A 14,570-nucleotide genomic window follows, 5' to 3' on the forward strand; every position below is an offset into this window, starting at 1 on the left:
TTTCATCAGCTCCTGCATTGTGTCAGATGGATTCTGCCGCGTCCGTCTGTCCTCCCGAGAGGGTCTCTGCTGTAGGCTCTGTCCTCTCTTGGAAGACAGGATTGCGTTCTCTGCTCCGCGTCCCTGTGGGACAGATCCAGGCCCACTCGCTGGCCGAGAGCCTGTCCCTGCAACCCCTCCCGTGTGCTGTCGTGTGGCCACAACCTTGCAAACCGTAGGGAGAGAGCAGTGCCCACAGCAGCACACGGCCGCGGGCCGCAGGGCAGGTGCCCACTGGATGTCCTCTGACCTGACGCTGGCCAGCTTTGCCTTTTTGTTTAAGCAGGGTTTGGTTTGGTTTGGTTCTTTTTCATTTCACTCTCAGGATATTTTTCTTTTCATGTGGATGAAGGGCAATCTTCTGTGGCATTTGTAGCCTTTTCATGTGGGACCCACTGTGAGCAAGGCCAGCACCCTGTTCCTGCTCCCTATGGAGACACAGTACACCGTCTCCATACTGACCACAGAAGACCTTCCTCATGGTAGAGCCTCTTTGCTTCCACATGTGAGATGAGATCCCTCCTTTCTCTGAGTGTCGGACAGGGGACAGGGCACAAGTAATCTCTTCGAGCAGGAAGAGGGCAGAGGAGGCCGCTGTTCGGGGAGGCAGACGCCAGCCAGTGTGCATGCGGCCAGGAGCCCCGCTCGCTGAGGCAGCGTGCCTTTGTGCTCTCCCCCTCGTATTGGCCAGGCATGGGCCTGGGGAGAAGCCTGCGGGGAGGGAGAGCAGGTCCTGGCCCCAGACGCCAGCGTCCAGGGACGTTGCCCCTTGTTTTCTGGTTCCACCCTTGACACCAGGATGCCCTTTCTGACATCCTCACAGTCCTAATGCAGTGGTCAGAGCTGCTTGATATGTCCAAAATGCCCGGCCGGGCTTTCTAACATCCTAAAATAGTGGTCACTGTGCGTGGACAGCCAGCAGAGCAGAAGTGTGTCTGAAAGAGCCCTCATTTTTGGCTCAGAGTTTTGCTCCCCAGCCTGACTTCCTGGCCTGTGGGGGTGCCTGTCCTGGTTGCTGGCCCGCTGGGTACCCCCAGACACAGCAGCCCTGCTCACGCAGGGACCGGGCCACACAGTGGGCCTGCTTGGCCCTTTCTCCTTCAGCCCACCCACTCCTCTAACTGTCCGCCCAGTTTGGCCTCACATCCCCATGGCTTTCTCCATCTGTAGCAAATTGCCGATATCCAGACGCCCCAGATGGGCAGCCAGCCGCTGGACACAGGCCTGTCCACTTCACCTGGCTGTTCAGATGAGCCTGGCGCTAGCTCAGTGTCACGGTCCTGGCCTCCCGACCCAGCATGAGCACCACGTCTGTCTACAAGCGCGACAAGGCGAAGCCCGCAGGTTCTCAGTGCTGTTGTGATGGGGGCCATTAGCCCTAACGCAGCCTCCCTGGGTCCTGAGCGGGTGTGTCTCTTACAATTCTGGAGTAATGCACCGGGTGCATTATCTTTGAAGGTTAATGTCATTAAGCCCAGTGGCATATTCTAGAACTGTTCCCGTAGGGCATGAGATCCAGGCTGTTTTTCTTGGATGACCCCTCGTTTGCTGCCGTCGGCATCAAGTCTTCCTTGAGACAAACACCGGGGATCCTAGTGGTTACCATATGATCCAAAATTGGACTAGTGAGTTCTTCCACATCATCAGATGACCGCTGCCACCGCTCAGGTGCTCTCCCTCCCTCCCCAGGGCTGCTGAAGAGAAGGTGTCAGTCCTCCTGTTCCTGCCCCCACCCCCAAGATTCAGCTGCAGCAACAGGAGGCACCACACCAAAGGCTGGCTGCGGAGCCCCACATGCCCAGCAGCACCCCTCCGGCCCCCTTCCATCTTTGGAGCACTTACTAGCTAGGAGGAGGATCGCTGTGATCATGCAGAGGGTGGCTGGGGCGTGCTGAGCTTCACTTCCCCACGGGCGTGGAGACACAGCGTCCCACCTCTCCATGCCCCCAACTCCCGCTCCACAGGGTTCAAGCACTTTCTCCTGCGCTTCACTCTCTTCCAATAAAAACTGCCTTTTGGATGAATGAACTGCATCACAGTCCTGTAGTCCGGTGGCCAAGATGCAAAACCAGGCGTTTAAAAAAAACAGCTGGGAAGGATTTAGCCAGCTCAGGTTGTGATCACACCAGTGTCGTCTGCAGTTGTTTGTTTTGTTTTGTTTTTTTAAGATTTTATTTATTTGAGAGAGCGAGAGCACGAGCGGGGGAGGGGCAGAGGGAGAGGGAGAAGCAGGCTTCCCGCCGAGCAGGGAGCCCCACACGGGGCTCAATCCCAGGACCCTGAGATCATGACCTGAGCCGAAGGCAGATGCTTAACAACTGAGCCACCCAGGCGTCCCCGCCCACAGTTCTTAAGATTTAGTCACCATTAAGTATTTTTTTAATGGAAAAGAGTTTCTTTTCTGAAAGGAGGTTTTGCTGTCCAAATTGGCCAGTCCTGTCCCCCAGGGCTCAGACACACCTGGGTCAGAAGGTAGACTCTCTGCAGCCACAGATCTGGGCCCTGCTGAGGCCTCACAAGCACCTCAGCCCCGGGCAGTGCGGTCCCCACGGCCTGCAGTGGGTTCAGAGCTATGGTGCAATGCTTACTCCTTTCCTTTTCTGCAAGTGCTGAGTTGAGTCCTGGTTCCTCTCGATGCAGAATCATTTTCCCAGCTGTTGTGTAGGCTTGGTGACTGGGATGTGGCCTCTGTGGCCTGTCCCGTATCTCTCTCCATCTCCCCGCCAGAGCTCAGCCGCCGTCTGCTGCCAGACCACTTATTCTTTGATTTCTGAACTGTCTTTGTGTTGAACGGTGCTCACGAGCAGACTGAACATCCCCCAGCAACCCACCCGGCATTGACCAGGTGCTGAATATGGAGGAAGGGAACCGTAGGCTCAAAAACACCCAAGTCATCGTACTTTCTTTTTCTGTTTGCAGAGTCCGCTTGGTGGAAAGAGGCTCTCCTCATAGCTTGCCCCTCATGGAATCAGGAAAAGTAAGTATTGAAGGAAGAAAGATACATTTCTGTGTAAGTTTGAGTCTCGGCGTATGGGCTTTGACATTTTAAGAAATGTATTTTATATAGTATCTTCTCCAAAAAGTTTTCTTAAATGTAGTATTTCAGGACTAGGTTTGGCCATGAGTACAGAAACTCCACAAACAACAGTGTTTTAAACAAGTTAGATTTTTTTCTTTTTTTAAATTTTTTTAAACAATTTCTTTTTAAAGAATTTATTTATTTGACAGAGAGAGATGCAGCCAAGAGAGGGAACACAAGCAGGGGGAGTGGGAGAGGGAGAAGCAGGCTTCTCGCGGAGCAGGGAGCCCGATGTGGGGCTGGATCCCAGGACCCTGGGATCATGACCTGAGCTGAAGGCAGACGCTTAACGACTGAGCCACCCAGGTGCCCCTAGATTTTTCTTTTCTCTTACATAAAAGACATCATGAAAACTCCAGGGGCCCTGCCACCTTCTGTCTTGTTCTGCTTTGCATGGATCCCATTCCCAGGGTGCCTCAGGGTCAGAAGTGGCTGCTCCCACCCTAGCCATCGTTTCCACATTCCAGCAGCAGCAAAAGCAGCAAAGGGAAACTAAAGGTGCAGACCTCAGCAAAGGCTCCTAAGCCACCTTATACACACTTCAGTGCCGCTGTCCAGAATCTGGTCATGCAGTCACACTGGCTGAAAGAAAGGTTGGAAACGTTGTATCGGTTCTGAATATCCGTGGGCCTAGCTAAAAACCCAGGTCCAATTGCTGTGAAAGTAGATGAAGAAGGGTGGTCAGGGGACAAAGTAGTTTCTGCCACTGTGGGTATGTTTTTCACTTACACCTAAGTGAAGACTTCTTTTTCCTGTTTTTGGCCCCACTTGACGTAATTCCAGAAGTGCCTCGTGTCGCTTCTGGACCTTTTATAATCTCCGTCTACATGAGCGCCAGTTAGAGTTCTAGTACTAAGTTGGTTCTAATGGTAGGACGCTGTGCTTGCCTGCCCTAAGCCAGCCGTTAGCAGGACGAGGGACCAGAGCTGCCATATTACACGTCAGACTCAAGGGACGGGACAGGACTTCTCACCACCGATGTTTTGCCGAATCTCAACCCTTCCCAGTAGCTGAACCAACACAGGCTGTTTTCTAAATTTGCAGAACCAGCTTTTGCTGCCATATGCATGTGGTGTTAGTGAAATTCAGAATGTTTCCAAGCCAAACTTCCATTAAGAGGGAGATGCTTGATATGAGCATTCTGATACAAGACAGTGACGTGCAGGAGGGTGTTGAAGCATAACCAAGATGGAGAGCTGGACGGGCATTCAAGTCAGAACACGCTGGGATGCGCCGGCTCTTCCTCCCACCACCGCACTGTGCCGTGCCCACCTGCGCTTCCAGTCCACACTCATCTTGGAAAACTTGATCCGTGACCTCCTTAATTCAGTGCCTACTGCAAACCTCACCCCTTCCTCCACATCAGCGTCCCATGATGTCACGCACAATGTTAAACATAACTGGAAAACTAATTGAAATACCTGAAGATTCCTGTTTTGCAAGCATCAGGCTGAGTTACATCATTTATCCTGTTTTTATTCAGATTCTTAATTTTAAGATCACATTAACACAGGCTTTATCACTGTAGTAATAATTGCAATAAGATGCAATTGTCACATAGTAATTATGTCATGCTGTGGTATGTAATTTTAATTTAAAGCCATACTACTTTCTAAACAGTTTTAGAAAGGAAAACAGGCATGTGACATGAAGGCAAGGTCAAGGCTGATTGGAGTGTAGCATCTACCTCTCTGTCCACTGACCAGAATGTTCTCCTTTCCCACATAGATACTTCCAGGGGTTCGGATCATAATTGCCAATCCAGAAACAAAAGGACCGTTGGGCGACTCCCACCTGGGTGAGGTGAGTTACGGGGTGTCCACCCAGGAGAGGTGACTTATGGGTTGCTCACCTGAGTGAGGCAAGGTATGGGGTGCCCACCCAGGAGAAGTGAGATATGGGGTGCCCACCTGGGTGAGGCGAGTTACGAGGTACCCACCTGGGAGAGATGACTTATGGGGTACTCACTCGAGTGAGCCGAGTTATGGGATCCCCACCCAGGAGAGGTGAGTTATAGGGTACTCACCTGGGAGAGGTGACTTATGGGGTGCTCACTTGAGTGAGGCAAGTTATGGGGTGCCCCCCTGGGTGAGGCAAGTTACAGGTGCCCCCCAGCAGAGGTGACTTATGGGGTACTCGTTCTGGTGAGGTGAATTACGGGACGCCCACCTGGGTGAGGCAAGAGGCAGGAGGCAACACCTCCTGATCAGATTGGGTAAGTCTCAACTGACTGGCTGGAAAGTGACTCAAAATGAGCTGTGAAAGTTCAGGCTACAAAGTGGATTTCTGTAAGGAAGCCGTCATTGCTGAGTTCATGGGGATGAGGACGGAGCAGTGGGCACAGAGCGTACGGCCACAGCCTAGACTCATAGAATATCAGTAAACGGTAGCAAGCAGGTTAGGAAATGACAGGTATTTCCTTCGGTCGGAAAGTCCGTACTGCCTTTGACCCTTCAGCCCATATTTACGGTGAAACCCAGCTGACCACCCCTCCTGCCGCGTGCGGCTGGAGAACACACACCCTCAGCCCGCCGTCCCCGATCCTTCCCCTGCCCCACTCAGCCAGGCCACAGAGGACGCAGAGGACATCAGGGAAGGGTGCCAACACACTTACCTTCCCTCCCGTTCTCTCCAAGGCCGAGCCTGCCCTGTGCACTGGGTGGAAGGAAGCCCATCCTGCCCGGGGAGAGCCTCCTGGCTGTCAGGGTCACTGGCCCTGTGTGGTCAGCTTTCCCTCCTTACAGACCTGCCTGTAGCTGACACCCCGTTAAAAACACCACCGCACAACACACAGAGAACAAACCAGTGGTTGGCGGAGGGGAAGGTGGGTGAGCGGATTAAGAAGTACAGACTTGCAGTTGTGAAGTGAGTGAGTCTCGGGAATAGAGTGCAGCCTGGGGAGTGTAATAATGTTGCACGGTGACTACAGTTACTGTTCCACATACAAAAGTGTCAGATCACTGTGCTGTGCACGGGACGCTAACCTCCTGTGTCAGCCCGCCTTCAGCTGAAACAACAAAGCTGGGCCACCGCTTCTTCCGGAGGCCTCGAGCTGTAAAGAGTGACTAAAGGACAGACTGACCGCTCCCCAGACTCCATTTCTGTGTGGGCTGCGGCTTGGCCCTTCATTTGAATTTCTCAGTTATGTGTAAAGATCAGAGCTGAGGTGATAAAATTCCGTACAGATCTTATTTAGGAATTTCCTTTAAGTACATTGCTAGATGAAATTGGGGAGGACAGCGTGCTGTCTTGGGCACCTGGGGGGGCCGGCCGGGTGTCAGAATCCACCTCACTCTCGTTTTCTGACCGGGAATGTGTCTTAATGAGGAAATTGTGTGTTGGAGAGCAGGGGACAGGTTTCATTCCCCCTGAATGATGGTGTCACTTCTGTGTCTGCTCTAGGCTTTGGTTTGTTCAGCACAGAGGACTAGGTGGCCGCAGGTGCCCAGCGGTGAACACATTTGATATGTTCACTTTAAAACCCTCAGTCTGTTTTAATGGGCTTCTCGAGAGGTGGACAGCCTCGTTGTTCACTTAGTGGCTCTATTCCAGTAAATACTGTGGCGTCTGAGTCTCCCCTGAAGCCCGCGTGAGATTAACACGGCCAGGTTCCCCGCCGGGCATGGGCACTCTGATGTCACTGACTGCCCAGGTAGTTTCCTCCCTGCAGATCCTCCCCAGCGAACTCACCCAGTTCTGTTGCTTCCTTCACAGATCTGGGTTCACAGTGCCCACAATGCCAGTGGTTATTTCACCATTTATGGAGATGAGTCCCTGCAGTCAGACCACTTCAATTCAAGGTTAAGTTTTGGAGACACCCAGACGGTCTGGGCGCGGACAGGCTACTTGGGGTTCCTGCGGAGGACGGAGCTCACAGATGCAAATGGAGGTAAGAGCCCGGGCAGGTGGGTGGAGAGACCCCCAGGCCCTGAGAACGTTTGTGGGACTGGGATACCAGCCCCACGAGCACATTGTGCATGCTTGCTGCAAACCAGCTGAGCGTGAAGGAGAGGAGGATCGGTGTGAGCCCAGCACGCCAGAGCCACGTGAGAGACTTTGTGCTCCATGAGCGCAGTCTCTCACAGAGCCAAGGACAGGTTTAAACCCTGCACAGGAGCCAGGACACCATGCCCCTCCATGCAGTGGACGGACCCCTCGCCCATCCGCAGCGGCCCCGTGCCCCCAAGGCCCACCTGGACAGCAGCTGCAGGAGCGCACCCACTGCCCTCTGCCTGACCGGACCAGGCCTGGCCTGTCGGGAAAGGGAGGTAGCGAGGCGCTCAGGCTTGGGCAGGGGGAGGCGCTGCTTCCTCCTCTGGTGGGGGCTGGCGCCAGGCAGGAGAGTTATAAAAAATGAAAAGGTACAGGTCTACTTGCTATGAGAGTCTCAGCTCCTAGTTCCACTCAAAGTAGAGGCAGGACTCAGTTATTTCAGAGGATGGGAGCTGAGATTTCCTAGGGAGATCCTGCCAGACCCAAACCCCAGGAGGTGAGTGTCTGGGAGGCTTGCTGACACACCTGCCTGGGGGGAGCTTTGTGAACCTGGCTGAATTGGCGTATATTTAGTGGGAAAGCACAAAAACATTTTGGCATCGCGTTTGCAGTTTGGGAAAATCAAAGACTGTTTTATTTGAGGGTGCCCTCTGGGATTCCTGTGAGGAACGAAGCAAGGCAGGGCCATGGTGATCCAGACCCCCCAGGAGGAGGGACAGGTCCCATCCCGCGGAATTCTGGGGTGCTGGGGACAGCACTATTGCTGTTTCCTCACCTCTGTGACCCCCCAAAAGATGGGAGTCCTGCTGCAGTCATAGAAGCCAGCAAATAAACATCCCGATCTCATCCGACTTGAACTGGAAAAGATTTTCCCACTCGGAGGTGGAATTCTAGCAGTTACGGCCTCATGGGATGCCATCAGAGGGGACGGGGTTTGGTTTTGGCTGTGCTGCGCCCTGACCTGTGGCTGCGGGAGAGCACGGCGTCTGCCGGCCGCCGAGGGGCGGAGGTGCTCCCGAGGAGTAGGAGATAGTGTATTGAAGGTGTGCAGGAGCTGGTCCAGGACGTGTGCTCTCCCCCGGGGTGCTGAGGTGTGCAGCTGGCTCTCCGTGAGACCATGATCCCGGCCAGGCTGGTGTCCTGGGGGCCCCGGGCTGCACAGCGTCCCAGTAGAAAGGAACTAGCTACCCGCACTCAGTGACCCCATTCCTTGGCATGTGTCTCTCACTCAGGGGTAGTTTTAATCTCAGTATCTTACAAAGCAGCTTGAGCACCATTGTGGTGAGGTTCACACACATTTTCCACTCCCTGCACAGAGCGCCACGATGCCCTGTATGTGGTGGGGGCGCTGGACGAAGCGATGGAGCTGCGGGGGATGAGGTATCACCCGATAGACATTGAGACCTCGGTCATCAGAGCCCATAAAAGCGTCACAGAATGGTGAGTAGTGGGTGGGCATTTGCACCCAGCTGCCAGTGACCAGGCCAGCGAGGGCCCTTGGGTTCATCCTCCCTCCCTGGTCCATGTGGTTGGCTGTGCTGCTGGTGGGGCTGGCCTGGGGGCCCCGAGCTCACTTGGTGCCTTTACATGGTGATAAAGGGTGCAAAGAGGCTCCACACCGTTAACTGTAGGTTTGTTCGTTCATTTGGCCCCAGAGCTGGCAGGGACCTGATGTGATCTCGAAGCTCAGGAACCCCAAGGGAGGCACATTCTGAAATCGCTCATGAGTAGTCCTTCCTGGTGGGTAGATGGGCCTGAGTTGTTCATTGCCCCTTGTGAGCTGATTACAGGCTAGTTATTTGTTGCCATTTATGGGACCTGGACACGGGCGGCTCGGCAGCCTGGAAGAGAGAAGAGAGAGTTTGCGAACCCACGCGTGGCCCTGTGCTTCCGACGTGGTGACGTCCCTCCTCACCCCGAGGCTGCTGGAGCTGCAAGTGGACAGGAGCTGGGATCCCTGGAGAGACTGCAGCCCAGAGACGGCACAGGGCTACCTCAGTTTCCATGCCACTAGCTGTACATACCGATTACAGCCTCCCGGTCTGTAGTTTTAAGAAAATAACTTTGACTGGTTTGTCTTGCCTACTGCAAACATTTTCCATCTGGTTGCAAAGGGCTGTTTCCACCTTAAAGACCTGTGACGGGGACTCCCTGCCGCCGCCTGTGGGTTTCTGTTCTAGGATTCGAGTTTTTGTTCTAAGCCCTGCTGTGGCCTCACCTGATGCGCGTGGGGCCTCGCACTCACCTCGCCTCACGTGTGCACCCATAGTTCCGTCCTGCGGGGCTCTGGTCCTTCAGAAACTGCCCAGCACAAACTGCTCTGTTCTTCCTGCTTCTTCTCACCTTCCCTGCCCAACCTGGGCGCCTCCTCCAGCGCACACCCTCGGTTACTTCGCACCAAGGCTGAAGGCAGACACTCACGTCCCTCCATGTGGCTGTTTCAGGGTGGCACGGTCCAGCTAACCAAATCTTGCCCTTCTCATCCGTTGTCTCCAGGGTTGGACATCTGTGGCCCTAGGAGAACAATGCTCATCCAGCCCATCACTCCCTGGCAAACCCCCTCCTCCATCAAATACAGAAACCCCGGTTCCTGATACTGTATCATAAGCGTCAGGTGCTATAATAAAATTATACCGCAAGTGGCTAATATACATGTAAGATCTGTGATATCACAAATTCAGGATGGGCTCACTTGGGCCACACAGAGCAATGTTTTAGTGTCATAAAGTGTCCTTTTATGGGAATTTGGCACCAGCGCATCTTGCGAACGGACCTTGGCAGGACTGTTCCCTTAGGTACACACTGATCACAGCAAACTCGAGAAGCGGTAATCTGTTGAACACATTCTCCAATATTTCCCTTCCACAGTAACGTATATATTGGTCATACTAAACAAAACGTGCGGGTTTTTTTCTGAATAGACATACCCATACAGTTTTAGAAAACTGTAGTGAGTTTCCCAAATACTTGCTGCCTCCTAGACCCTTCTGTGCGTCTGGCTGGAGGACGCAGATGCCAGCAACCCACTGCAGGCCCCTGGAGCCTGGCCCCCGCCTCCCCCGCCTCTTCTGCCCTGGACGCTTCTGACCGCCTCAGCCAGCAGACCACGGGCACCAGGAGCAGAGCCTGTTAAGGCCCTATAACCACCCCCATTTAAAGACCAACCTTATAAACTGCAGGTGGCTTAAAGTGTAAAGTACTGAGTTTAGGCTCCCACAGATTGGCCCGACCAAGTCTTCTGGGTGACCCTCCACTGAAAGATCCCAAATAAAATGCTTCCAGATGAATCTCTGATGTTCTGGAGGATCTTTCCCCCACACAGGTCACCTCTTGCTGCCTGACACTCCTTCCAGACTCAGTGCTTCAGACAGCAGCGTGTTGTTGGGCCCCCATGTCTGCAGTTGACCGCTGGGTTGTCTGGCCCCAGTGTGACTGGGGCCCACGGTCAGCCAGGCACCAAGCTGGTGGCTCTCCACGTTTCTCACCCTCCCTCAACGTCCCCCATCCTGCTGTGGCAGAGGGAGGTCAGGACCGGCCCCAGAGCCCCAGGGGCTGTCCGGCCTCTGCTAACTTACCGCTCACCAAGCCCAAGGCCAGGACTCCACCTTAGGGGCCTGGTGTGCACATGGTGGGGCTTCCGTGGCACCGCGTGCCCCTTGGCCGCAGCTGGGGGCAGAGGGCAGGGCCGTGTCAGGGTGCTGCGTGGCACGGAGATCCCCTGCGTGCGCGGCGGCCCCCGTGAGAGCCGGCCGGTAGAAAACCCTAAGCACAGGAGTGTGTGCAGCCACCCACTGAGCGAAAAGCCATGGGCTCAGAGAGACCGTCAATGTGCAGGCAGATCAGAAAAGAACCAGATGGCACTTCTTGAAAAGAAAACGAAATTGTTACATAAACACCTCATGGCATAGTGATGATTTTTTACTCTCTTGCAGCGCTGTGTTCACCTGGACCAATTTGTTGGTGGTGGTGGTTGAGCTTGATGGGTCGGAGCAAGAAGCCTTGGACCTGGTCCCCTTAGTGACCAACGTGGTTCTGGAGGAGCACTACCTGGTGGTGGGGGTCGTGGTCGTGGTGGACATCGGTGTCATCCCCATCAACTCCCGGGGAGAGAAGCAGCGTATGCACCTGCGGGATGGGTTTTTGGCAGACCAGCTAGATCCCATCTATGTGGCCTACAACATGTAGTCTCGTCTCTGGTCCCGTAGACTTTTCTAGGAAAGTAAACGTTTTTCTCAGTGTCACTCAAGTTTGCAGACATGAGGGCCACATTCGCCAGAATGGAGCCTTTGTTCACGCGGTGGTGAGACTTTCCACAGCAGTCCTGATTGGCATGGGGGTGAAATGTGAAATGTGAATTTACCACTGAAGTTTGCTCAGAAGGACTTTGGATTACTGCCTTCAGTTTGTTGGAAAAACCCATTTCAAAACTTTCTTTTCTTTTTTTTTTTTAATTATTGGATAATAAGTGCTTTCTTCGTAAATGTGGTATTTTGTTAAGCCAAAATAGCAATTAAAAAAATATTCTGCCCTCCAGATGGGTTCTTTTAAACAATTTATGTAGTGTGACAAAGAATTGTTTTCTCTGTTTAATGTGTCATGAAATCTTAATGACATGGACCTTGTTACTAATTTAAGCCATTGCTAGATTTCATCCTTTTAGGAAAGTTTGTTGAGGTACGAGAAAACCTTCCAAATAGCACCTTCCGATTAGATTTTAGCAGCTTTCTTTGTCAGAAATGTGCTGGATAAACAAAGGCTAACATATGGCCTTTGAAGTTAGCATAGAATGAGAAGAAATTATAAATAAGGTGTATTTCGGCAACTCTCTTGCAGATATCTTTGTACTAAACTAAAAAGATAAAATAAGTTAACTTCTTCATATGTAATTATGTACAAAACGTTTAATTTATTTTGATCTCTTTAGAAGTATAAAAGAGAAAAACATTCAAGAACATTAAAGTCTTGTAATGTTTGCTAATATAAAAAAGTGTTGTATTATCTTGCGTGGATAGTATCACAACAAATATATATATATGAAATATAAATTCACTAATGAACAAAGGAGATTTTAAAGTTTAAAATGCAGAACCTGTCACTTGCATGGTGTCCCCTCCACTGTACTGTAGATAAAGCGAGATTCTCTCACACCCACTTGGCTGATGCGAGCAATCCCAGATTGCCGGTAGCCCGGTCTAAATGTTTCTTCTAGAACCAGAGACCAGCAAGTGAAATTATTGCCATCTCGAAGTTGGGGAAGGAATTTGAGGCGAAATGTGCACTATCTTCCCTTCGCTGCGGGGGCAACGGTGAGCGGTCTGTGCCAGTGTGAGCTTACGACGCTGAGCGGACATTAGGGAAGGCAGGCGCTGAGTAGCACTGCTCTCTTAGCTGCAAGAAATCCTTGTTGTTCATCCTTTTTGTTAATGTCACCCTTTTTGGTCCTTGGTATGAAAAGGAGTGCTCTTTTATGGTCATTTGCACCGGGTTGTGTTGATTCCCCTCAGATGGCCATTGTATGGAGTGGACAGACTGTCCAGAACAGCTTTAAGGGAAAAGACTCACATAGGAGACCGTCACCTCAGCCAGCTCTCTGGGGTTCCCCCGCCCAGAGCTCTGGGGCTCCCCCCTCATGAGCCGCCCCGGGACTCCTCCCAGAGCCACTGGCTGGAGCGAGAAAGCCTCCCAGCTGCCTTCATTTCACCACCTGTGGATGACACGTTTCTGATTTCCGTCTCTCGCTGCTGCCGCCGCCACGTCTCATCTGTACACTCCTCGATCGACATGGCCCATCTGTGTCCAGCCAAGAAGAGGTATCCGCTGTCCGAGCGTGATCTATCTTATAACTGCCCCAATATGACCCTGCAGTGGCTCTCGTTGCTAGAAGTGCATGGCCAAGATTGTTGCTGGGCAAACCTCAGAGTCTCTTTTCACCATTCTGTAGGCAATGTCTTCATCTGCCTTTGCTGTGTGCGCCAGCAGTAAGCCCTTTGCTAAAAGAGTTTTGTTTGACTTCCGAGATCCAAGGCTAATTGTTTTTTAAAAATTTTAAGTGGCATTTTTTTAAATTTGTCTGCATGTGGGGTGCGTCCTTCCATCTCCACAAATTATTTGATCTTTAAGATATTGTTTGACTTCATTGCTGTGTGTGAATCTTCTCTACATGCTTCAGATACACATTCCTACAGTCTTCTGCTTCCTAAGGGGGAAAAAACCCACCACACACAGAAAAAAAGATGTTTTCTTACACACACCCACCTTGTTTAAGGGGAAGGAGGTTTCAGGTTTCCAGTAAGATACTGACTAGGAAACACAGCTACGGGATAACTTGTGAGGTCTAGCTGATGTCGGAAGCAAACAACAAATCAGGTATCACTTCCAATATGACCTTCACCTTCACCTTCACCATGTCAGCTTCACGTGCAAGGCGGGGCGGTTGTGAAAGTGGTTAGTGACGTCCTTGTCATCTCTCATGGTAGAGTTGAGGTCCAAAGGGTTGGGGGCTGGGATCGAAGGTCATTTGTGCAAGAAAAAGGAAAGGAAACCCGTTTCAGCAATAAAGAAGGATTGTTCTGTATTAGAAATTGTGCTGTAGATAAATCATTCATGAGAATGTAACAATGTTTGTCTTGTGACCTTGTGCTTTTGAAGTCAGACAAAACCGTGTAATCAACTTGCACAAAGAAGGGTACACAATGAACATTGAAACACAGACCTAACCCAACAGGGCGGCTTCCTCATGGTGCTTGTTTATTATATATATTTAATCCTGCTTGACACTTTACCCAAGGGAAACTGCCCCTTTTATCAGTTGAATGTTAGCAGCGTTATTTCATAGAGTGTGGTGACTGGTTAGAGAAATTCATGTACTCAACCAATCACGGTTTCAAACAAAATTTTTATGTGCAAAGGACGGCAACCTTCTCGTATGTTAAACCACCAGTAAGCTTTGTACATCTGTGATAACGCCTGTTTTATATTCAAATGAACAAATAAAAGCTTTTATTTTTGTTGCTCTGAAAATAGCAGTTTCTTAATTGGTCCCCTGGAAAACTGTCTGGGACAGCTTCAATCCCAGGAAGGAAGTGACTCCTGCAGGGAAATAGGAAATGTATCTGACGCTGTTTACATAATTTGTTGCATTACTTATTAGTACAGATAAATCATACTTTGAACAATGTTTAAATTTTGATGTGGGCATTTATTGCTTAAAAAATTCCTATGGCAACAAATGTTTTGTGAAATGTTTTTTTTAATTCTTTTAAATATATCTAAATATATTTGTTCACATTTGCTGCAAGTGTACAGATTCTTGGTAAATTTGGGGGACAAAGAGGAAGCCTGAGTCCTGTGTGCCAATACTTTGTCAGCCGTGTGACAGGAAACCTCTGCATGTCAGGAAGTAGGCCTAGCTGGCTATTCCAACCCAAATTATCTTTGCTCGTTTGACAACCTTAAAAGC

The 14,570-nt window shown here is 51.2% G+C and overlaps 1 protein-coding gene across 1 annotated transcript in view; it reads left to right on the forward strand.

Annotated features, from left to right (window-relative positions):
* The window catches only part of DIP2C (disco interacting protein 2 homolog C), a 192,287-nt gene extending 178,156 nt beyond the window's left edge, over window positions 1-14,131 (forward strand). Inside the window, exons 33-37 of the mRNA XM_035022453.1 lie at window positions 2,959-3,016; window positions 4,847-4,921; window positions 6,833-7,007; window positions 8,428-8,551; window positions 11,044-14,131. Coding sequence (XP_034878344.1) covers window positions 2,959-3,016; window positions 4,847-4,921; window positions 6,833-7,007; window positions 8,428-8,551; window positions 11,044-11,296 — 685 coding nt within the window. The 3' untranslated portion in view covers window positions 11,297-14,131. The remainder of the gene's footprint in view (window positions 1-2,958; window positions 3,017-4,846; window positions 4,922-6,832; window positions 7,008-8,427; window positions 8,552-11,043) is intronic.
* Window positions 14,132-14,570: the final 439 nt, after the last annotated feature.

This window comes from Mirounga leonina, unplaced genomic scaffold, assembly GCF_011800145.1.
Source record: "Mirounga leonina isolate KUSES-001 unplaced genomic scaffold, KU_Mleo_1.0 Mir_175, whole genome shotgun sequence".
NCBI lineage: Eukaryota > Metazoa > Chordata > Mammalia > Carnivora > Phocidae > Mirounga > Mirounga leonina.